The sequence below is a fragment of the Haemaphysalis longicornis genome, unplaced genomic scaffold (assembly GCF_048455015.1).
Source record: "Haemaphysalis longicornis isolate Haplotype H1 unplaced genomic scaffold, Haemaphysalis longicornis Haplotype H1 scaffold_4, whole genome shotgun sequence".
Lineage (NCBI taxonomy): Eukaryota > Metazoa > Arthropoda > Arachnida > Ixodida > Ixodidae > Haemaphysalis > Haemaphysalis longicornis.
Window position 1 is genome coordinate 89,000,381 of NW_027526361.1, and position 24,480 is coordinate 89,024,860.

The 24,480-nt window shown below is 45.8% G+C and overlaps 1 protein-coding gene across 1 annotated transcript in view; it reads right to left on the reverse strand.

Moving 5' to 3' along the window:
* Window positions 1–3,772: 3,772 nt before the first annotated feature.
* LOC144180427 (uncharacterized) overlaps window positions 3,773–24,480 on the reverse strand; it is a 44,538-nt gene continuing 23,830 nt past the window's right edge. Inside the window, exons 2-6 of the mRNA XM_077708769.1 lie at window positions 16,463–16,831; window positions 15,832–16,170; window positions 6,806–6,826; window positions 6,239–6,330; window positions 3,773–5,301 (exon numbers count right to left, since the gene is read on the reverse strand). Coding sequence (XP_077564895.1) covers window positions 6,242–6,330; window positions 6,806–6,826; window positions 15,832–16,170; window positions 16,463–16,831 — 818 coding nt within the window. The 3' untranslated portion in view covers window positions 3,773–5,301; window positions 6,239–6,241. The remainder of the gene's footprint in view (window positions 5,302–6,238; window positions 6,331–6,805; window positions 6,827–15,831; window positions 16,171–16,462; window positions 16,832–24,480) is intronic.

Below are 24,480 nucleotides of genomic sequence, written 5' to 3' on the forward strand. Positions count from 1 at the left end.
ATACAAATGGAAAACGAGCTGGTCTCTTGGGTACGAGATTCGATGACACGAAGTGGCCTTGTAGTTAAGAGGTAAATCGTGAAGAAATCCGATGGCTCATGCCCGTTAAGTTATTCGCCGCGTATCTTCAACAACCGTTCGATGCGTTCTCCAGCATTCCAACTTGTGCATTGTGGGAATGCAAAGTACATGAATCTGCCTGTTTGTTCTACATAAGGCTTCATCCTGGTGTCTTGATTGTTCGCAACGAACAAAAAACGTATATTTAGCTTAGTTGGGATTCCATGTTGGTGCTCGTAATTGGGCGCGAAACGCTTGGAGCGGAACCCAAACCGTCTTTAAATTTTTCTGCTGTTTACGGAAGCTCTGACAATGTCATTGCTGCAATTCGAAAGGGTACCTCCATGGGTTCGACTGCGGCAGTAAAACCTACTACGCCCAGTTTCGCAGCCCATTCGGCGCTGCGATTGACCGTTTTGCAAACGAGTTTTCTAGGCTGTTAAATAGTTGGGGATGTGACACTTCTTCCTTGATCATGCACTTTTGCTTGCGTCGGATCAGCGCCGTACCTCATTCATGAAATTTGGCTTAAAGAAGAGAAGGCCCTGAGCAAGCCGTTACATTTAAGGTGTTAGCATGGTGATCTAAATAAAGGACTGACTGTTGGCTTTGACACGGCTGCGCTATGGTGTTTCAAGTTGCCAATTGAAATCAATAAGGGTGCTTGTATTGCCTGCGCCAGTGCACCATCAAAATGCCACCAGGTCATTACGACTAGTTTTCAGGTATTCACTAGCTTATTTATTGGTTTAGGATCCCATGGTAGTGCCTTCGCGTTTTCCAAGTGGTATATAAACACGCGGAAGAAAGTCAATCACCAGACTATTTCCTTACCTGCCGACGTACCTCCTGTCACTTCGCTGGCTTTTAAGCGCGAAACGTCTTTAATTTACCCGACGATCACTTAATTTTCGAAGGCACTAGTAATGGAACGTAACCGTCTCTGGTCCCTTCCAAAGCACCATTATGCCTTATTCCATTGCATAGACCCCTAGCGCTGGTCGAAGCTGCCAGAGCTACTTCCGCGCCGACCAGAGACTTTATATCAGCGACTACACCTCAACGCAGCGCTCACGAAATCATACCTGTTTCGACTTGGTGCAATTAATTACGTATCCTTACTGCGACAAACGCGGGTCGCCGGTAATCGTGAAACACCTGCTGTTAGAGTGCCCCGCTTTTCATGCCCGCAAGGTGCCGTTTGACTTGGAAAATCGAGCGCCTAAGCCCACGACCAATTACTTTAAATTATTCCTTGGTCCATGGCGTCCCCTTCAGCTCAACGCAAAGCACTAGTGGGGCTGTTTGATTACCTGCACGGGATCGCCGTTACTGAAATGATTTAGAATACTATTCTGATGTTAATCGAACTGTTCACACAACCTGAACGCTATTTTTTTTTCCTTTTCTCGTCTACAGGGCCTTTTCTATCCTCCCTTACCCTTTCCCCCGCCGAGTAGCATGTCGGTGTTGAGATCCTGTCAGACCTATCGGCTGTATTCTCTAAAAAAGCTTTCTCTCTCCCTCTCTCTCTTGGGAACATTGTTTGACGAACTAACCAGAAGCTGACCGCCACCACTTATCATGGTCCTGCCTTGCCTTTCGTCCGATGAGGATGCGACATCTTGCTGCGACAGGCCTCTGCGTTTACACGACGTGTCCCCTCACATTGCGTGGACACAAGGGCCCCATCATTGTCACCTCCTAGACTTCAACCGCCATGCGAACCATTTCATGTTGATTTGATAACCTTTCTTCATCATCATCTGACCATACACTTTCCTGGATTCTGTGCGGCAAGGAGACGTTTAAAAGAACTAGCTTGCCTATAGTTTCTTCTTTTCTTATGCAGTAATTTTGTACAGGATTCCCATGCCAACGAGAGAGCCAAACGTAGCGTACGTGAACCCACTTCTGGTTTTTGCTTTTTCAGTGAGAAAATGTGAATGTCCCAGACACTTTATACGCCCCCTTCATCCGTCTTATGAACGGGTTAAGCTCGACGTTAAACCCCATGCTATGTAGCTGATATCTAAAAAAAAGCACGGGCATTTTTTCACTCGCGGTTGTTAGGGAAATACAAGCAGAAGTGCACGCACTAGGAACATACCGAACGCAACGCAATATTCATTGATTGCGAGGGTTTAACTCGCCGACGCTACACAGGCGATGAGGCGCACCATAGTGGAAGGCTCCATCACATCACATTCGCCTCAATCACATCAGAAAAGCGGCCGCCGCGGCCGGGAATCGAACCCGCGTCCTTGCGCTCAGCAGCGTACGTAACAAAATAACACCTATTCAGTGCTTTTTGTACTCAAATCCAACATCCCAGAAATTAAGCTCCGAAGTCGATTGGCTTCAGCACAACAGCTGAATACGGCCGTGCTGTAGTTTCATGGGGCTATCCTGCAAATCCTTTTGATGCCATATAAGGTGCATGATCTTCATTGAATTGTCATCGCACATTTTCTATTCCATGCCACCTCCCAAATATCGAGTGACCTTTTTGCTGGATTTGCTTCTACACTATCTTTAGTGACCCGTGTGATGTACGAGGGCTGCGAATGCAGTGCAGTATGGTGTATAGTCTCGGGCGTGTTGTATTTTGTTAGCATAAAGAAACTGGGTACGCTAACATGTATGTTTGTGCACCCTTCGTTGTTATAGAAGAGATGTCGGCACTTAATCATGTCTCCGCCATTATCATCCTTATCGGTTACGAGACCTTGCCTTCTAGGGCGCTCCAAAACAAGTACACTGATGACGCACTAAATGTAGAGTAACAAAGTTAACAGCGATGAACACCATTGCAGTACTGATTGGTAACTACTATAAAAATTTAGAATTAAGGTTCATTATCGCAGAAGCTACAAAGAAAGACAACGCTGAATAAACGTAAAACATTTGTGTAATCGTCCGTCATTGTTTTTGGAAACTGTGTACATTTTAACCTTGTGTCAGATTTGGTGATTGTACAGGTAGTATAATAAATTCCAATTACGAAACATTGACCCCCCTCTTCAAATGCAATATTCAGCAAAAACCAAAAAGCGCGAGTGACACATCATCGAAACAAAGAAACACCCAGAAAATAATATAAAATGAAATTTCTACCTCAGAAATGCAGCAGTATTTGGCTCACTGCGAGCTGTTTTCTTTTTCATTCTTTCCCCGCGCTGAGACATAAAGAAGTTTGGCCAGCTTGGACATGTCGGCAAACACAGGGAAACAAAATGTTTTGGCTGATATTGACTCCTCTATGCACAGTAATCTTGTGTTCAGCGGACGGGCGAAGATGCTCAGGCCACCACCCATTTATCTCGGAAGGTGTGTAAACTCCCTCCCTTTGTCACCATAATCGAAAGAACTTTAATTTGTCCTTGCCGCTGTAAGAGGTTCATGTGTGTACTTACCAGCGAATGTACGTGGATTAACAAGAACCAGGCACCTCTCAGTTTCGTAAGGCTCATAGTAAAGCCGCAAAACACTTAGCGGAACGTGAAAACGTCAAACCCCCCTCGAGCAGAGAAGTCCGACAGTCCTACAAGCTGGATGAGACCTGCAGGATGGATTCCAGGCGTCTCTCTCAGGGGCAAAAAATATGGACGCCAGTTTCTTAAGCGTCTCTTCTCCTAGTCGCAAGACGCACACCCTACCTGAGGCGTGTAACAAGTCCGCGTATTGTGACTGTGACTTTGCAGGGAAAGACACATGTAAAACGCATTGAGGTTTTAAATATTTCAAACACTAAATGAACATTGCATCAAAAGCATCATTGCCACTTATTCGTGACAGTTCAAATCGCCGTCGTCAGCGAAAATAGTCTACGTACTGCTTGTTGTCATCTTTATGCATAGTACAACAACACACGCCTATAAAATGCTTGAAAAATGCGTTTTATTGGTTATTACATCTTCTTAGCGTTAGCAAAAGATTGTTCGCGCTCTCTAAACTAGAAAACAATAAGAAATTACAGAAATAATAGGCGTAGGCAGTACTCTAAATTTACTCGTTAGGTGTCCAGGTGACGTAACTGAATTTCACAACTCGTTGTTCTTTATGACAAATGATGCGCTCCTAATGCTTCTCTGCTACGTGCGCCAGTATGAGCATCATTGTTTTGCTTTGGTGGTAAGCAACGCTAATTACAGAAGATTTTCTTTAACCCATGCAACGTTTTCGCTTCCCACTGTCAGCTTTGGAAAGCGCCTACTAACCTGCAGTTGCGGCATTATGCTCGAACCACATGATAGCGCCGGCACAGTGTGACCTTCTTAAGGGACTCTGTAACACTGCCGATAAACGCTTTCACTCTTTCATTTGCGTCTGGAGTCACTGCGAAAGCTACAGTTATCGCCAACCCGCAGCGGCACTGCGTGTTTTGCTCGTAGCAGCCGATGCGCCTCCCTTTTCTGCTTTGCTTTTGTGGCGTTCTTTTTAAAAGCGGCTATCGAATGCGTTTATTGCGGAAACTGAAAGAAAGCCGGCCAATAGCTGCTACAGCGCTGTATTGACGCAACTACAGCGTTCAAAGAATGCCAAGACCCCGAAAGAGAGGAAATTGTTTTCAGCAATTCTTTAAGTTTTCTGGTAGTAATTTCTGGCTGAGGTACTTTGTGACCCGTTATTTAAGAAATTGAATGTATTTGTTCCCTGCGTTCTGAAAGCATTTAGGATATAAGCAAAGTGTAAAAAGGTACTGCAGGGTTCCTGAAACCCCTTTTCCTGCAGGGCTCCTACGAAATAAAGGCGAGGAACTTGAAAAAAAAAAAAACGCTTAGAGGAGCCAGCAGCTGAAGCGAAAATTCCGCTCATAAACGTACACGCAACTCAGCACGACGATAAATTTCCGCGCAATAGCCGCCTCTATCGCAAACCTTTCCTTTTCTTTTTTTCTTTTACATGCACGGAAAATGGGTGGGCCATCGAAGCGGCTCGGAAGAGAGAAGGCGGCGGCAGAGGAGACCACTTGCAGAGCCGACGGTTTGTTGCCACTGGCAGTCACCGTGAGTCACACCCTGCGGAACGCCATCAGTTTTGCCCCGTTTCTTGGCCGCAGCTGTCTATTCACACGCTCACAACACCCTCGCAAAGCTTGTGTTCATCCATGGAAGTCACTTTGTCTTCAGGAACGGAACGCATGTAGCGCCCACGTCCCGCCTTCGGCTTTGAACGCTAGGTCACTGTCGGGTCGTTCCTTGGGTGATCCCGGTACCGTGGAAGCTTCGCCGCTGCTCCCTAGGGAGAAACACCAAAAGGCAAACAAAGAGTTTTTAGAAAATGACATCGTTATATGGAAATTTTACCCGCATCACGACGAAAAAGAGGACGACAAAGCAGCTGGAGCATCATGCTGCGTATGCGCAATGAGGAATAGTCATTTGGCAGCCATATGGGGCCGGACTTTATACTTTGTTCCTCCTTCGATTTTCCTCGGCAAGTATCTCGGAATGGGCTTGCAATCGTTGTGGCATAAGTGTGCCCACCAATTCGTTCGTTTTTCAATGTCATCCTTCCTTATTCTTTGCCACCCGGCCGGCTTCTGTTGGCAGCCCAGTCGTTCGATCACAAAAAGCTCGCGTTTTGACTGACCGCTATTAGTACAACAATTGAAAACAGCAATCTTTGGTAGATTATTTTAACGAAAAAAAGAAACCTAGGGAAAGGTCATAAATGGCCGTGATTGTGGCAAAATACAGCTTTACAAATGGCCGTAAAGAAGAAAATTGGAGACCTTACAGATCTTCACCGTGCGAGTTGAAACACCGCAGCAATTTCGGAGCGGTTAGGCACTGCAAGAAGTTAAAATAAATGTTCAACTCGCATGAGCAGGCGTCCTTCATTACGCCGAAAGATAGATGCGCCTGAAACTTCTGCAGAAAAACGAAAAAGAGAGAGGGGATTAACAGCAATTAAATATGAAAAACTACAAAATTTCTCGTCAGCGTAGAAACAATAGTTCATTTAAGGGTTATCCTCACACAGTAGCAAAATGCAGGTTTTTTAGCCGTTCTTTCTGTTTCTGTACCAATAAACGATATGCCTTTCAACATTGCAACAGGTTCTTTTTTAGGCATTGCGAATTATAACAGCCCGTAGTAAAATGAAGTACGTACAGGTGGTCAGGTGATGGTCGTACGTACAGATGGTACGTACAGATGTTCAGGTGACTCACCGGCTAATGCGGCACAAAAACTTTGTAGATGCACACAGCGGAGAAGATACAGGACCACCTCAGGGCTGCAGTTGACGATGCCTGGGAGAAACCTGTTTAGACAGAGTGAAGAGACGACGGCGCTTAGCGGGATGGTTAAAAACACATAATAGAATTATTAAACTTATTCTACCATGCCAGTGCTCGTTCGCTATATGGCTACGAAGGTATTATTTATTTCTGTTTCGTCTGGAACATATCTTACAGATTGCACAAAAACGAACTGAGATGATATTTTATGATCAGTTCAGCGTATGGCAAGTTCGACTTAAAGTTTAGTATTTTTCGTTTTCTTCAGAACAAACACGAAGCTTTTGTAATCAATTCCATTAGAGCCCGCCCCCTCCCCCCCTGCACACATACACGCATACATACGTACACACACGCAAGCACGCACGCACGCACGCACACTCACGCACAGCAGGTAGCTCCAGTGATGCGCTGCGAATATCGCTGCTGCACCCAGTTTGTCCCAGTGGTGCTCCCACTAGGACACGAGCTATTTGATGGCGGCTAAGGGCCACTCACCGTATGCTCCCCAGGTAAGCTCTGCAAGGAAAGGAAAGAGTAAAAAAAACTGGTTAGCTGCGGTCGCAAAAAGAGTCGAATGGGCTACATGACCAGCGGAAGTCAATCATATCTGTACGATCGGGAAGAAGGTACAAGTGTTCTTAGGGCAACATGAATCTGGTGAATAAGAAATGACACGAGCAAGTAGGGACAAAAGGATAGTGTTGGAGCCAACCTAGTTTTTCTTCAATGCTAGACTGCGCACATAGCGTTCCGTACCGACACATTAAAGGATATTTCAGCATGCCGCCTCTAACATATAATACCGAAGAAACTCTTCAACCCTACCGGTACGAAAAGAAAAATAAAACAGATTCATTTAAATCACATTTTCTATTCCTGGTTGAAAATCACCGGCGTGAACTACCATTATTCAGCTTAGATTTAACCAGTACTATCTCGCTGCAACGTTGACGTGCCTTGCGCACATTTACCCTGAACCATCAACTGTTACGTTTCATGTTGTCCGATACCCTGAAAGAGAAATGAACCATTTTCATTACAAGGCACTGATATGATGCGTCTGATCTCACAGCATTGCAGCTAGCTTTGTGTATTGATAGAGCGTACCCACCGGCACACTAACAGGCGCGCTATGGTTAATTGCCCTCACGCGTTAAAATATATTCTAGAAAAATTTTTTGCCCGATTTTGTTGCCAAGCAAATCTGTTCAGACAATTTCGAGCAGGTATGTAGGTGAAACTTACCGGCACTTGCAATACGGTATGTCATTACGCAAGGTTTTTGTGCCAGTGAGTGAGTGAGTGAGTGAGTGAGTGAGTGAGTGAGTGAGTGAGTGAGTGAGTGAGTGAGTGAGTGAGTGAGTGAGTGAGTGAGTGAGTGAGTGAGTGAGTGAGTGAGTGAGTGAGTGAGTGAGTGAGTGAGTGAGTGAGTGAGAGTGAATAGCCTTTATTTGTCCACTTTTTGCTGGGGGTTGCGGTCCCCCGCTTTAGTTAGACAATGGCCAGGTATAATGGGGTCCCCGGCGGCGACTAAGGCAAAATTGGACTGCCGGTGCCGTGCTCCTGAGATTCTTGCTGCTAACGCAACATGTCGATCTGGTTTCGGAAATCCTGTTGGAGCCTCGCACGCAACTGCCACTTCGGATGTTCATCGTCGCCATGAGCTTACCATCTTCTCTCATACGTAAGCTATGTTTCATTTTGTACTGTGCTTGAAGAGACGACGGCGTTTGGCGGGTTGGTTAAAAACACATAAAGAGAATCATTAAACTTATTCTACCGTCCCACTTACGGGAAAAAACCCAAACGTCGGGGCAGATCCCATCTATACAATGACTTGCATATTTTCCCATTTTCTTGCTGTTTTCTCGAGAAAACGTAATCTCATTGTGGAAACGCTTTTGCTGACTACTCCTATATTCCTATTAAAAACAGGTTAAATCTTCATTTCACCCTTTTCCATTAGGTACCAAGGAAAGACCAGCGGAAAATGGCAATGAAAAGCAGCATGTGCCATAAGTAACCGCTGTTTGAAACAACCTGCGTGATGCGTTGGTACGAAACAAAAATTACGCCAGAACATTTGGCGCTAGCTTGTGATGCTTGGTATTGGCGCAGGTTGGCTCTTGTCTTATTTGCGCTTGTTTCCCCCGCAGAAGTGCAATCGTTCCCCAATGAAGGGCCGCATCCTTTTCAAGTCGCTTTGCAATCAACATTCCTTATTTATGCTGCTTTGGCAAATGAATTCAATATACCTGAACACTGAACCTTGAACATATTTATGCTACTTAAGTAGTATTGAATAAGCATAACCTTATCGCAGAAGATGCTCTCAAAAGAACACTGCCATGTCTCAATTTACAGAATGAAGAAAATAGATCATTTCTGTTTATGTGAACGTTGTTTACTATCCCGCAAGGGGTGATCAGCGAGTAATCTATGGGCAGTACTAGTGCTGTGTCTTCATCTGTACATGATCATCAGCACTGGCTCGTACGCCTGTGCTTCATCATCTTCATTCCTGTTCATACTCATCATCATGGTGTGTTCGCCATTTTAGCGACTGGAGTTCTACAATAAACGTCGCTACGGACATCGGTCTCTCATTACAGCTTTCTTAGTTACTTTTTAGTTTTCCGTAAAGGCTCCTCGTCGAATCTGCCCATAATTCCTACAATAGTTAACTTCATTCCCCTAATTTCCTGAAATGACTTAAATGAGTGCTAGCTTGGGCATCAAACTTACCAGCGTCTCCTTTGTTGATAATTGCGATATCTGAGTAGATTCAAGCTCCGCACAACCAGTTTTCGATACCGTTGTCTGTAGATATACGATGAATTCATGTACTGGTAGCCCTTTCCTAATGTGGATCCTCGAATAAATTACTTACTCGTACCTTAACAGCAATATTAGAAAGCACGCCTGTTAGTATTTGGTGCCGGATAGCACTGAAATATTTTTAGGCGTCATATAACAGGCATGCAATGGGAACTAATACTGCCTTGCAGGTACTAATAGCGACAGGTGCAATAATGTTCCATGGAAGTTAATTTCAGCAACTAGCAGGCTTCATCAAGCTGCAGTAACTTAAAAGCAAGCTTAAAGCTTGCTCTTCATTTCAATTTTTATGGGTCACTTTATTTTTTCTGTAGTAGGTTCTTATAATGGTATTTTTTTGTATTCTTTTAATTGTATAAGAATGGTATAATGGTATATAATGTTAGGTTCTTATAATGGTATTTTGCTAGTTATATTAAATGTTCTCTATTCTTCTGCAACTGTCTTTATTACTAGTTGTCAGTGACGGCAGCACGAAAAGCACAGATAGAACTGTCATCATACTTTGTTTTTCGAAGTCACAAGATTTAGTTTACTTTGGAAATAGGCCGTGCGCAAACGCAAGAATTTGTAGTATGCAGTGAAGTTTTATTTTCTCCCGCCCCACGGAGAAAGTACGCTGCAGCGTCTTTATACGCCTCTTAATTCAAAACGCACCCGAGTTGCCTAAAGTACCAGCCGCATTGTGGAACAGCTAAACCATAACTACGCTTCCACGACCGCACGGTGTTGTCTCCAAAGCTAGTCCATACAGTTCGCGTTACACCCGACTAAAATAGTTTAGTTGAACCGAGAGTCAAAAGCCTCTGTCCAAATAATTACGCTGGCGTTCATGTTCAAACAAAGTTAAAAAAAACGTGGCGCAAACTAGACGGGACATGAGAGACAAGAAACACAGATACAGGCACCAACTTTCTGTTCCATCTTTCTGTTTCTTGTCTCTCTTGTCCCGTCTAGTTTGCGCCACGTTTTTTAAACTTTGTTTGAACTATGTACCAACTAGCTCAGCAACAAGTTTTGTTAAGGCGTTCATGTATTGTAAACAAGAGGCAGCGCCTTATCTCATGCCCTGTAAAATGGTTTTGGTTGTTACGTCCACTCTACTGCATCTGCAGAATGACGTAATAGTCAATATCTTCTACTTTTTTTCAATTATGCACTGGACGGCTACGAAATGTGGTGAGAAAGAATTGAAGCGCAGCTGAAATTCGACAACTTCCGCCCATACTGTTCACCGCGCTCTACTTAAAAATTGTCGATCGCCCTAAAGTAGCTTTAAAACGAGCGCCACTTTATATATAATACGTGTACCTCCACGATCGCAGTACGAAAAAATGTGTGGGGCCGCAATATTAGACTTTACGCTTTGGACTTTTTTTTTTCATTACCAATTCGGAAGTACAAGATGGCTCATTCAGCCAATTAGGCCATTATATAAGTCATTTATTATAGCGTTGGCGTCGGTGTTAGCGTCTGTAGTAGTGAAACGGCTCCTAGACCACGTGTCTTCAAAGTGTTCTATAGTGCGATACGCTCCATAGCACGCGCTAGAACTGGGCGGTACCGAAAGGTAGCCCGCCATGCCGGTACACGGAAGATAAAGTGAGGGGGCGCAAAAACACAGCCAAGCAATCGAGCAGTCAGGCAGTGAAATCCAGTCCCGTTGTAAACTTTCTCGGACGATGGAGGCGGGAACGACCAGCCGCGCAACGCGTAGAAGACAGATCGAAGCCATTCGAGAGCGTAAGGAGGAAGCAGACTGCGGAACAAATCCTCCCAAATGGCGAGAAAACTAGGCCCTTTGAAAACTTGTGGCGTAAGCAAAGCGTCTCAAGCGTCTAGTTAGGCATTGATGCTTTCGCAATCAGATCCCTTCAGAAGTGCTTAGGTGTCGTCAGACATTAAAACACTGGAGCTGTCGCCAGTGGTACCTATTTATTTCAGGTATTACATTTTATAAATTACGCCAACTTAATTCGCACTTCATGGTTCATTAAAATACGCGAGCAAGACGATTTAAGTTGTTCGTAGAGTACCAAAAAAAACTTCCCATCTTTCTGTGTTGATTGTGGAAGCGCTATGGTTTTCTATTCTACATCACTGTGTCGAGTGAGCCGCCCTTTAGAAATGTAAAAGCCTTACAAACTTCCCATCACTCTGCCCTAATCAACTAAAGATCGGGAAATTTGCGGGTCTGTGCAGACGGGTGCCCCATTTCGAGTTAAGGCCGTATGATTTCGAGGTACTAAGCACCAGCGTACACTCTCCATAGACCGGAGAGTCGAGGATGTTTTCAGGTCACATTTACAAATCCGCGCGGTTTTATTCGCGAAACTAGCACCAGCGGAGTGGTGGGCGCCTTGTTGATTGTTTTGTTAATGAAAAACCGGTTTCGAGTTTCGCACTGTTGTTTTGCGTGGCGTTTTTCCCACGGTACCTTCCTTTCTCGTGAAGAGAGAGAATGAAACACGCGGTGATCAAGCTAACACTGCTCAGTGAAATAAAAAAAAAAGGTAATGAAAACGAGCTTCTTTATGCCTCGTGTGCAAGTGCTTTCCGTGCTTCGCAACCAACCCAGTGTTATAGATATATTTTTTTTTTAATTTCAGAAGGCCATTTTTTTGTTACGTAACTGAAAGCAATTACACATGCCGGTGCAGAAAGCCGACATGAACTTTGCTTCTGGAGTTTCGCTTAGCGAGTGATAGCAACGAAAATGACTCGGGGATGCAACTTTTCTGTTATGCCACTTGACCCTGCCACGAATCTGCGATTATGCACGTTGTTAGTTTTCTTTCTCTGATGCTGAGCAAATCGATGCCAGTACGCGTGCATTATAATGGCTCTGCTCCACACAAGAAATACAAAGTTGTCTTGCTTCCAGGGCACTCCGCTAGCGAGTGGCGTCGTGTACGTGCGCATCCCTTTTTACCCAAAAGGGAAAAAAATGAACAGCGTTAGTTTTTGTGCACGCCACAACAGGGGCATGCGGCAACTTGAGAAGTAGGCGCACGAAAAAAAAAATTGTGCAGAAATTAAGAGAATTATCTACTCATAGCATTCTTATGCGCTCGTCTTGAGTGTAAGTTTTTTTACAGCCATTTTTTTTTAAATCCCGTTCGACCAATCATGTCAGATTACGGTATTATAGCGATTACAGGGGAAAGTTTCGCAAAATTTCCATTATTGTGGAAATGCAGAGTGTTACACGGTAGTCCATTTTCCGTAATTATGTTATATTTTTCTTATTTTTTAGCTTTTCAAAGTTTGGTTCCAGCAATTATGTCCATTTACGCTATTATAACGATTATAGGTCGAGCTTACGCGAAATGTGCGATATTGTCGAAATGTCATGCGTTATACGTTTTGCCATTTCCAGTATTTTTTTATTTTTTTTATTTTTTGAATTTTCAAAATTTCGCCGGACCAATTATCTCCATTTACGTTATTAGAACGATTACATTTGGAACGTTCGCGAAATTTGCGTTCTTGTGGAAATGCAGGGCGTCACACGTTTCGCCATTTTCCGTTATTTTTTATATTTATTTTATTTCTTTAGTTTTTCAAAAAATTTTTGCGACCAGTTATCTCCTTTACGCCATTATAGCGATTACAGGTGAAACTTCCGCGATACCTGCATTTTTGAGGAAATGCAGGTCGTTACACGGGCCTGGCTTCAGGGGTATTCGGCAAGGAATGCTACGCACTAAAAAACGACCACACCCCTGTACATTTTTTTGATTAGCGAGAACTTGACTATTTTATCATTATGCCACGATCAATTAGTAGCGTGTAACAAAAGATACAGGGAACACTATCTCGCAGCCATGGGATTCTTATTGGTGCGTAAAAGGAAAGAACCCACTGAGTAGCTTGGCTACATCACTCTAATTGAGGCTGGAAAAGGGAACCCTGAAAAAATAAAATACCGGACAGCGATGTGGCTAACGCAATTTCAAATTACAGAGGTGAGGTGGCGTCAGTTACTGCATACGCCATACAACTCAGAAAGCGCTCACGCGTGAGAACACGCCCTATATGCGAAGTGCATTGGTAACATTTGCAGGTCATCCCCTGCCCTCGAAACGTTGTAAAAAACAGCTGCATAACAAGCCGTGTGTTACGCAAGACTAAATCGGGTATTTTAAATGCGGTCTACACTTTTACAATAACACCTTAAACTATAGAATAACAAGATTGTATTGTGGTTCTTTGAAATAAACTACAGTTGAAAATTTCCACGGGAGCGTAAGTCGCATTTATGCTTACACAACAATGTCGCATAGAGTTCTTTTTAAAATGGCCACCGAATTTATTACGTCGGAGCTCTCTGTTTTCTGGACGTTATCGGCGATTTCGCCATATCCTGCAGCGCACATTTTTCGTTTTTGAAGTAGCGAACTACTTCAAATGTCGAACCATTTAAATTTAAAGACAAGAGGCGCCCACTTGCGGTCAATGGCGCGCTTAAACAACAAAATGTTTCCCTAAAGGCTGCCCGTGTTTTCTGACTTATTGTGAAAACAAGCCTACGTACAATTAAGGCATTAGCAGCCCAAGATAATCAGGTGTGTCTCAGTCTGCCGCGCTGTGCGTCAACTCAGGCTGAGGTTTGCACCGCGAGGGGTCCACCTATACGCAGGGTTGTGGACACGCCTCGAGCGCGGATTAGACATCCTTTTCAAATTCCGCGCATCCACGTTACACAGCCCTTTTGAACTGTAGACGTTGATTATGTTCACCGGAAGACCTTTTCGATGTCCTTCGTTCACTGTAAAAGACTCCGGCAAATGCATTTTGCCATTGTACGGGCGTGAGCGTGGGCTTCATCCACGCGCGCAGAAGCAGTAGTCGTTGTGCTACGCCGGCTTACTACGGCCCGTACACATCGTTTGAGCGACAGCCCATTACTTCTTCCCCCGACCTTAGGTCACAGAGACGTCGCCGCAGACCAAGCGAGCGGCCTACATCGCCTGCTTCGACCAAGCCAGGTTTTTCCCGCCTCAACAACTTTGTCCCAGCACTTGCCAGGCGCACCACCTAAAATTTAAATCATCAGATGGGCAAAAAAAAAAAATGACCTCCGGCTTACCGAAGAGGGGAGGGTAGGGGCATAGAAATGGGCGTGCCCATCCACTGCTCTGAAAACGTGTACACGCAGGAGCTCCGCACGTGGCACTAGCCTACGTCCGGGCATGCTGGTAGACTTGATCAGTTCGAGCCCATTAGCTGTCGCGGCTGGTTGTCTCTGCCCCGGTCGCGACAATACCTTTCTTCTCTAGCTTTATGCGAAGCGTCACCACGGTATTCATAGTGGAAACAACTCCATATTGTAGAGCGAAGAAAAGTACCTCGAGCAAGTTGCATAATGTATAGCACGTGTGTGGAGGTGTCTAACTTTCTCGAGCCTTTTTTTATTTACCGCTCACGTGTACTCGTTCTGTCACAGTAGATACCCCGCCACGCAGAAAGAGGACCACTTTGCTGAAACACGCCGCGAGGTTTCTGCAGCCGGTTTTCCATTAACCGGTTGCCAAGTCGAAATCTTACGGCTTCTCAGCAACAACGCCGTATTCGCAACCTTCCGAAACGTTATTTCCGGTGCTTGGAAGTGTGGTGTAGGGAGGGGGATCCTGAGGGAGAAGCAAAGAGCTGTCGCCAGCAGCAGTTGTTGGTAAAGTTTATACTTCGCTTTTTTTAGGCATCGTTTTCATTTACTGTGCGCCTGACGACTCTAAGCGAGGTTTGTTTTTTGCGCCTTCACCAGAAGCGCAGATGTCAAGAGTTTGAATACTACCATTGACCATGAATTCAGTAGCTCAGCACTTTGACCAATGAGCCTGCTGCAGCCACATTATGCAGGTACTCCGATGGTGACGGTTCCCCGTTCTTTCAAACACCACGTGTTGTAATAAGCCAATATTAATAACCCCTCTAAGGCGCCCTACGACGTCAATTTTGCGGTAGCTAGCTGGCACGACAGACCGGAAGGTGTAGTGCCTGCAATAATGCAACTAATCGATATTGTGCAGCTTTCCGCCGTCTTATAAAATTGTTTACATATTTTACGGCCAAGTGCAACTATTCCAGGTCCATCTGAACACCCTTGCGCACCTAGTCTCAAATTGGTGGGCTTTTAAGTATTAACATTACAAGCATACCATGCAGCTTGCGTCCATCATGACTTCGAAGTCGTATCACCAACTAGCCCAAATTTCTGCGTTGAATAGTCTTCTTTCTAGTACAATGGGCCCTGTTCTTCCTAACTATATGTGTCACAACCCTTCAGTAACTTCAGCGTCTTTGGTCATCCTGGTCATGTCGAAGTCGTATCACCAACTAGCCCAAATTTCTGCGTTGAATAGTCTTCTTTCTAGTACAATGGGCCCTGTTCTTCCTAACTATATGTGTCACAACCCTTCAGTAACTTCAGCGTCTTTGGTCATCCTGGTCATGTCGAAGTCGTATCACCAACTAGCCCAAATTTCTGCGTTGAATATTCTTTCCAGTACAATGGGCCCTGTTCTTCCTAACTATATGTGTCACAACCCTTCAGTAACTTCAGCGTCTGTGGTCATCCTGGTCATGTCGAAGTCGTATCACCAACTAGCCCAAATTTCTGCGTTGAACTGCGTTCGTCTTTGGCTCAATATGAGAAAACAGCGTCGGCCGCCGCAACTCACCGTGTGTGAGGCTCATGCGACGCGTGAGCACGTAGTTGCTGTGTGGTATCTCCAGCACGCACTCGAAGACGTCGGCTAGCGAGGGCAGCTGGTGCTCGGCGATGTCCGCGTGCAGCACCACGTCGAACAGCCCTTCGGACGAGGCTCGCGTGAAGGTCCGCACCACAGTTTCTCCCACGGGCCTCCGCTTGTCTCCGGTGAGGGCGAACAACTTCAGTTCGGGCTTCGGGTACAGACCCTGGCCCGCGCACAAGAGGTTCACGGTGCGCGGCTGGGACGGCGGCAGCTGGTTCGCACTTTGTTGGCTGCTGTAGTTGAAGGCGAACGACTTGGCCGGCACTGGAGTTAAAAAAGACCAAGGAGGGGGAGAGGGGCGATGAGGGGTGATTCTCACGCTGAACTAAACCTAGGACAAACTTAACTATATAGACCTCGTGCCCTCCTATCTGCAGCCCAAGCTCACCAGAGCTAAATTTTTTTAAAGGTTATTAACGAATGTAAGATCACATTTACAGCACACGAAAAAAGACAAGGACTGACAAAACGGCTATCGCCGCTATCTTCAAACTTATCATTATGGAACATATGCTGCATCTATTGCTCACTTAACAAAGGAGTGAAGGCGGCTTACCAAAGACGGTCATGTCCTGGTACCGGGCGTCCTGGCCAGCCAGGGATGCCACGACGCACGTGTATTTCCCGCTCAGCTCCCTGGTGGGCCTGAGTATGCGGATGGCCCGGTACTGCGAGTAGCGGTCACGCGAGTTCACCGAGTAGGCGTCGTCCAGGCGTCCGTGGAGCACGCCGAAGGCCTCCCTCGCCTTCATCTCGGGTATCCACTGGTAGACCGGCTCGAGTCCGTCATTGAAGAACCACTTGACCACCAGCTTGAGGTCGTTCTCGTTGTATACGTACTCGCAGTCCAGAACCACAGGCGAGTCCGTGCCGTTGCGTACCCAGCGGGGAACGCTCAGCCGACGAATCGTCACGGCATGGCAGCCTGCGAACCAGAAAAGATTTAAAGGGGCCCGTCGTGAAGAGGGTGTCTGCACAAAGAAATGGGACGAAATGGGGACTTGTGCATTATAAGGTCCCCATTTACTGGCGCCCCTCAGTTACGGTAAATCATTTAAATTGAATGAGAAACAAAGTAACAAAAAAAATTCCCCGCATTTCCCCGAGGGGAAGAATGTGAAAGTGCGAATGCACGAGTTGAATTTGCGCGGTTCGGTAATGTTCGCGAAAGAGAGATCACACACACACACACACAACTACAAAGAAAGAAAGATGCATTTATTCACAGACACCTATTTGTGTTGTCGTTGTACTTGATTGCTAGAGCGGATCTCAGCTTTGAAATTTCGTGTGAGTACTCCTTTAAGCGGGTGCATTAGCCTTTCTCACGCCCGATGCCTGGCCAATCCCCCACGTGGGTATGTGCCATGTCAGCGGCCAGGCAGCGCGCGCCCATCTCCCCCCGTTGCCAAGGAAGACGAGGAGATTCCTGGCCAATCCCCCCCGTGGGTATGTGCCATGTCAGCGGCCAGGCAGCGCGCGCCCATCTCCCCCCGTTGCCAAGGAAGACGAGGAGCGCGCGCACCCGCAGCTGTTGCTATGCGGACGGCGGCGGACGCTTCAGGCTCGCTTAAGAAGTGCATTCGCACTTAAAATTCGATAAACGCACATTTGCCGATAGTGCTGCGCAGCCAGCCTAACATATTAGTCAGGTCGTCACGGAGCTTTCGCAAGATAAAAACCTACTACGCCGCGTGACGTCACAAAAAAATGTGGTGACGCTGGCAGTGGCAGCGACTGCAGCTAAAAATAATAAAAACGCTCGTCAGAAATGAGGCACCAGCGCAATAACGAAAAAGTTACGGTCCTTACATCCTGCTAAGAGGAAAATCCAGCGAAGCTGGTGTTCATGTGGGATTCGCTATGTTTGGTTTTTGCTGTATTGGGGATTCGCGGTGTTGAACTGTAAGGACCATGGCGCGATCTAGACGATACAGTCAAAGGACACACACGATTGGTGGGTGGGCACAATGCGTTTTATTATAGCGCGGCTGCGCCAATCACGCAGCAGGCTCTAGTGAGCCGCACAGGTGGCCGCCAACGAGCGCGAAGCATTGCGCAATGTCAGCGGGCGAGAGACGCCGAGCGTGGCGAGGCGGATACACGATTAGGGAAAGGGGCAGCGTTCGTGGAGAGGAGCATAAAGTGGGCTGTGACCGCCTCGAGCGCGGCCTCAGGGACCTTATTAGGGGCGCCACTGAAATCCCCCTAGCGGCCCGTTTCGAAAGCAGCCGCGGGAGTCCGCGTCCACCTCCCCACTGCCGCTGCTGCTTTTGAGGCACGTTCACAACCGAGATTTACTGTTTGCGGTCTTTTGAAATCCACGTTTATGGGAAGCAGTCACTCTGTTCGCAAATGGGGTGTGTTTACGAGAGCATAAATGTTTCTGACACGGTCTTAGTGTGGTATATACGGTCTGTATAAGCGCCAGGTGTGTGTAACATGCCAGCGCCGCGGCGCCGGCGTATGATGGACCTGATTATAGTTACACTGCCCTGAAATTTACTAACAGTGTCTCCGATAACCACCGGTTCCTCAGATGTTCATGCAACGGCTATACACTACGATGTAAATCAGTTTTGTGCGCTTACATAATCAGCGGAGCACTCATACCTGACAGCACGCCAGTTACGTTCGCCAATATTATACCTCAGATATTTATCACCGCCATTTACAAGCCAGTCGGTGTTAATTTCGGGAATATTCAACAGAAGTACGATGGACAATGCATAATTACACTCAGGGGTCAGCACACGACAGAGTCGTCTTGTCGTGAGGCGAGAGCCCATAAACATCCATCTGCTACATTTATGCTCTGTGAGCAGCGCGCAGACAGGCTTAGAATGTAATCCGCGTCTGCGACTAAATGCTTCTTCGAAATATCGTCACATGGCACACGGAGCCTGCAGAATAAAGCATAAACTGAAATCAGAGGGCCTTATCACATGCCACACTCTTCCAACGACACATTTCATCGCTTGTTGAAGTGTCCAAATATGCGTCCGCCGTACGATAAGCTGTTCGTTGAGGTCGAAAAACAAAAGGAAAGTGAACGCGAGATTGGTGTGTGTGATTATTAAAACGTTCATTGCTTGATCCCGCTCCGCATTTGTGGCGACGAAGAATGGCGACGAAGCGCGCAGAACCGCGTCCCCCGGTAGTTCTCGCAGGTGATCGCGTAATCTACGAAGACACAGCTGCTTTTTAAGCGACATAAACGTACTCTTTGCTTATAGACATCACTATAACAAGTTTTTTTTAGGGCGCGGAAAGGCGAAAAGAAGCAAAACCGAACCAAAACACTGCACGAACCCCTATCAGCGACGCAGCGCAAATCCCGTCAACGCCGCGCAGAAGCGGCGGCCGGGGGCGCAGCGATCGCGAAGCTCGAGGCGTGTACTCCCTCCGTAGATGTCCAACCTTCACAGTGCAACAGACAATTTGGAGAAGCCAGCTTACAAAGACCCACGCTTGCACTGATGATGATGATGATGATTTCTATTGGTTTTCCCTTTGTATCGGAGTGATGACATGTCATCTTACCAAAAAGGACTAATATACCTATGTTTTACACTTTTGGTTCAATACTAGCGCTGCTTAGGGCAGGCACAAAAAGCTTATTAGGCACAAAATATTTTTTTTTTTCGTTACAGGAGGTAACTGTCCTAGGCAATATTCCCCTCTCTGCTTTTCGTCCACCAGCACTCTAATCTTCTTTTCGTCCCCTCGACAGCCTTGAAGTTAACTTCCTCTGTGATACCCTTAAATCCTAGGACTTCTGAAAGCCCAATATTCCCTTCATGTAGATTTGGATGGATACTCTCACATTATAACACGATGTGCCGCATAGTTTCTGTTTCTTTTCCGCAGACCACGCATACCCCATCATTTTGTGAATACTTCCCCACAAAACTCTTAGTTCGCAGGCAACCTGCTCTAGCCTCAAAAAGCAAAGCACTGCCCTGGGAATTATTGTAGAAATTTTCCTTTCTGATGTTCATCTTCTCAGCCCTGCACATCTCTAACGACGTTTTAGCTTCCATTGTTTCCCTCCATTTATTCGTTTCGATCTGCCTTGCCTATTTTTTGGTTACCTTGGCTGTTTTGGATTCCCCACTGTTCTTTCCGTATTTCATCGTTAGCCTTCTAGTCTTTCTTAACCACTGCGTGTCCACGCTTTTCAAGTATAGGTACCTAAAAACCTTAGCTGCCCACTTTCGTTGATCCATTGCCCTCAACCTCATCTCAAAGCATATTTTACTCTGAGCTTCTCTAACTTCAAACGACGCCCAGCCCATATCTCCCTGAACTGCTTCGTTAGTTGTTTTTCCATGCGCGCCTAAGGCCAAACGTCCTACCGTTTTCTGGTTTACTTCAAGGTCTGATAGAACGTCTGATTTTAAGCAGAGTACAGCATTCGCAAACGTGAGACCCGGAACCATTACTCCTTTCCACATTCCTCTTACTACTTCATATTTGTTATACCCCCACAGAGCTCTATGCTTCATTATAGCTGCGTTTCGCTTTCCCTTAACCTTAAGTTGCTCCTCGTGAGTACTTAAGTAGTTATCCCCTTCGTTTATCCACACTCCCAAATATTTATATTCCTTCACTCTAGGTAATTCGCCTTGCTGGATAGACAATACGTCGGTGGTAGCGTCATTGAAAACCATTATTCCTGATTTTTCTGCACTGAAATTTAATCCGAGGTCAGTGGCTTCCTGGCCGCAAATATTTATTAGCCGCTGCATATCGGTTTGGTTATCAGCTAAAAGAACAATGTCGTCTGCGTATAACATTCCCGGAATATGCTGTTGTACCACTTCGCCTTGCAGCATATGAGTTAGGCTAAACCCTACTTCACTTCCTTCCAGTTTCTTTTCTAACCCTGCCATGTAAAGCATGAACAGTATTGGACTCAAAGGGCATCCCTGTTTCAGTCCCCGATGGATGTTGACCTGCTGGGCGCATTTCTGTCCTTCCCAAGTAAGGTGCACTCTATTGTCTTTATAGATTGCTATAAGGAACTGTACTAACTCGTCATCTAATCCCTGGAGTTTCAGCATTCTCCACAGCCGTTCTCTGTTTACGTTGTCATATGCCCCTTTAATGTCCAAGAACGTAATCCATAGTGGTCTTTTCTGCGCTTTCGCAATTTCAATGCATTGCGTTATCACGAACAGATTGTCATCCACTCGCCTGTCTTGTCTAAATCCATTCTGCAGTTCCCCAAGTATTTCATTTTCTTCCATCCATGCTTGAATTTCTGATTTTATCGCCTGCATTACGAACCTATACACCACTGACGTTACTGTGAGTGGTCTGTATGAATCAATACTGGCTTTGTCTCCTCTGCCTTTATATATTAAATTCATCCTACTTTCTAACCAGTCCTCTGGTATTTGTTTGGTTTCTATCACGTTATCTATTGCCCTCATAAACGATTCCTTACTTTTAGGTCCAAGTAGGTTTATCAGTTGCATTGGTATTCCGTCCGGGCCCACTGCTGTCTGGGGGGAAACCTTTTGCTCTGCTTTTTTCCAATCAAGGTTGCTCAAACTTATTTCCCTTTCCGCAGGCTTTTGTGGCGCTGATGTTATCGGTGCAGGTTTCCCTACCACTATTGTCCTAAACTTCTCACTAATCACTCGATGAATATGCGCCAACGCGTGCTCTCCTTCTAAATGTTCCCCCTCCTCATCAATCAGGAATTTTTGATGGTTATCGTTTTTTGAGCTTAGTGATTTTACATGGTTCCAAAACTTCTTGGATGCGCTTTTGTCCTTCTTCCGTATTTCTGCCATCCATTGTTCGCTTTTCTCCTTGATCTTTGCTTGCACCATTTTCTGCACTTCTAGTTTTTTTCCACGGTAGACATCCCACTTCTCCTTCACTACCTCCGGTTCCATACCAGTTCTTTTTGCTTCTCTATGTTCTCTCGACGCCTTTCTTCGCTGGTCAATAGCCTCTTTTATTTCCTTATTCCACCAGCTTCTCGGCTTTCTCTTCCCTTTCCATCGGTTTCGTTCCTTTGCTTCCTTTATCTTACCCTTTATGAACGCAATCATTTCGTCGTAATCCCAATTTTTGCCTGGGTATTTATTTATTTCATCTTCCAATCTATCAGCGATGATCTTTAACTTCTCATTATTCAAATTATTTTCTCCTGTTGTACCTATTTCTGCATTTGTACGGGTTGCGCCTCCAAAGTGCAAGCTAAACCGCTTGTGGTCGCTTCCTAAGCTGTCTGTTCCGTTTTCATCTATCCTCATTTCCCGCAGCCTTCCGTATACTGTCTCGGATACTAAACTGTAGTCTATGCTGGACTGTCTGTTACCGCTTTCCCACGTTATTTGTCAGTCACACTTGCTTTCCGTGTTTACTATTACAAGCCGGTTTTCCTGGCAAAGATCTATCACTAGAGAACCGTTGTGGTCTGTGTATCCATCCAAACCTTCTATATGGGCATTTATATCTCCAACTATGATTATTTCGCCCGAATCTTTGAACTCGTTTATATCTCTTCTCAAACAGTTTACCATTTCCTCATTTTCCTCCCTAGCACTACTTCCGGTCCGTAAAGTAGGTTTCTCCTCTAAACACAGTTGAGTTGCTAGAAAGACATTTTCAGGGACAATAAAAGCCGTCATTAAGATATTGAGGCCTTAGAATCGTTTACGTGCAAAACACTTCAGGGTCTCGCCTTGTCGTCGTAGCTCGCTCGCTGGACCCAAGTAGAGCCAAACGGCGTTCTGTCGTTGCGGCGTCCCACAGAGGCTTCGAAAGCCAAGCGGTTTATAAAGTCATAAGCATTCGAAACCCGTGAACCGCTGTCGGTTGTCATACATCTTCCCGTTGTTTAGCGCAAAGGAAACTACATTTGAGGCAAAATATACTTAATGAACCGCCAGCGCCCGCGTTCATTTAGTTGGGAACGCTCGTTGGGTTGGCTTTTATGGTAGTAAGCCAAAAAAGTGGCAGTGCAACGCCGAAACGTGCGGGAGGAAAAGAAAGCACCAAAAGAGCAGAACTTCCGCTGGCGCAGTTTCAGGAAGGGAGCGCGGGAGCACTGCGAAGGCGGGAAATTTAAATTGCATTGGGTGGTAGCAGTGAGCGGATAACGGCGCTATAGACCATTATGGCGTATCACTGTTCTGTACTTCCGACAGCTTTCCCATTGAGTGGAACGGCTTTAATTTTTTTCAAGAGAAGCTTAAAATAACAGTAAAACCCTCTTGAAGGCGCCTGAATTCAGGTTCACAGGTCTACGGGTAGGCCACACGTGATTACTTTGGCCAAAGAGCAAGCAGTTAGTTATACGGGTGCACGCTCGAGAGCGTGCTCGTGAGCGTGCTCGTGAGCGTGCTCGTGAGCGGCGTGCGGACTTCGCAGTTCGTCAGGTGGAAGTGGAGGCCAGCGGGCGACGAAGGCCTCAGTTGTCGTTGTGCATTGCGTACGTGTGTACCATCAATTGTGGCGTGTTCTGCCTTTTCGATGAAGAATAGGACGAATAATTTTTAATTTTCTATGATTTTTTTCGCGCGCAGATAATTGTTTTTCTACACTCAGCCTGTCGCCGCCGACGATCTGCTGGATCCTGGTGCAATAGACAGCTTCGCTGTATAATATCAGACGGTAACAAAACTAGCATACGAACAAAGAAGGTGGTTTGCATGTTTTGAGGGAACAGAGCGGCTTGAATTGAAGCGCCTGTAGCACTGTATATTTACAACTTAAATATAAACGACAGTGATTACTCCATTAGGCGCGTGTGCTAGAAGTAGACACATCATCGTGGACGACTTCGTGGTTTGGTGCTGCCGGCCTTCCTGAGCCCTGATGACTGCCAGAGCACAGGGATTCTGGAGCCTCAGGAATTAAAACTAAAATTTCGTTCAAAGCTTAACCTCAAAGACATTAAAAGAAGATATTGATATTGACATTCTGATTCATTACTAGCTCCACTTATAAGCTACCGCAGGACGCCGAGAGCTATAAAACTAACACCCATCAAAGTCACGTGACGTATTTAATATTCACGGTCAGTAACGAAAAAGTGCTGCCCATTCATATCTCTGGCAAAATTGTGGTACCTTAGTCATAACCAATATTTGATCGCACAATTACAGCAGTGGAATCGGAAAATCATAACGAATAGTAACGGTGACTCTACTCCTCACAGGTATCACTCCTCCTGTCCTTTTGAGGAGGGCAATCTGAATCTTCTTCCCAAACATGAAAAAGTCCACGTCACCCGCGCATCACTGTCACGAGGTGCAGACTGCAGTGGTGTGCATTCAGTAGTGTCGTGACATCGATGACGGCTATTGCATATTACGGCGCATCGCTGGAGCGCGTCATCGGCAGTACCGAGTTGAATGCGCCGGTACTCGCCATTCACTCTCGAAGGCGCGTGGCGTGGGCTGTGCGCACAGATAGAACAATAAAAATTGGTTGGCTGTTCCATAAGCTCAGCTTTAGTATAAAACTTTTTAACGTGTGAATATCAGGGAATTTGTGATTTTACTTAACGCTGTGCCTAGAGTGACCCTGACGGTACTGTAAGAACTCCAC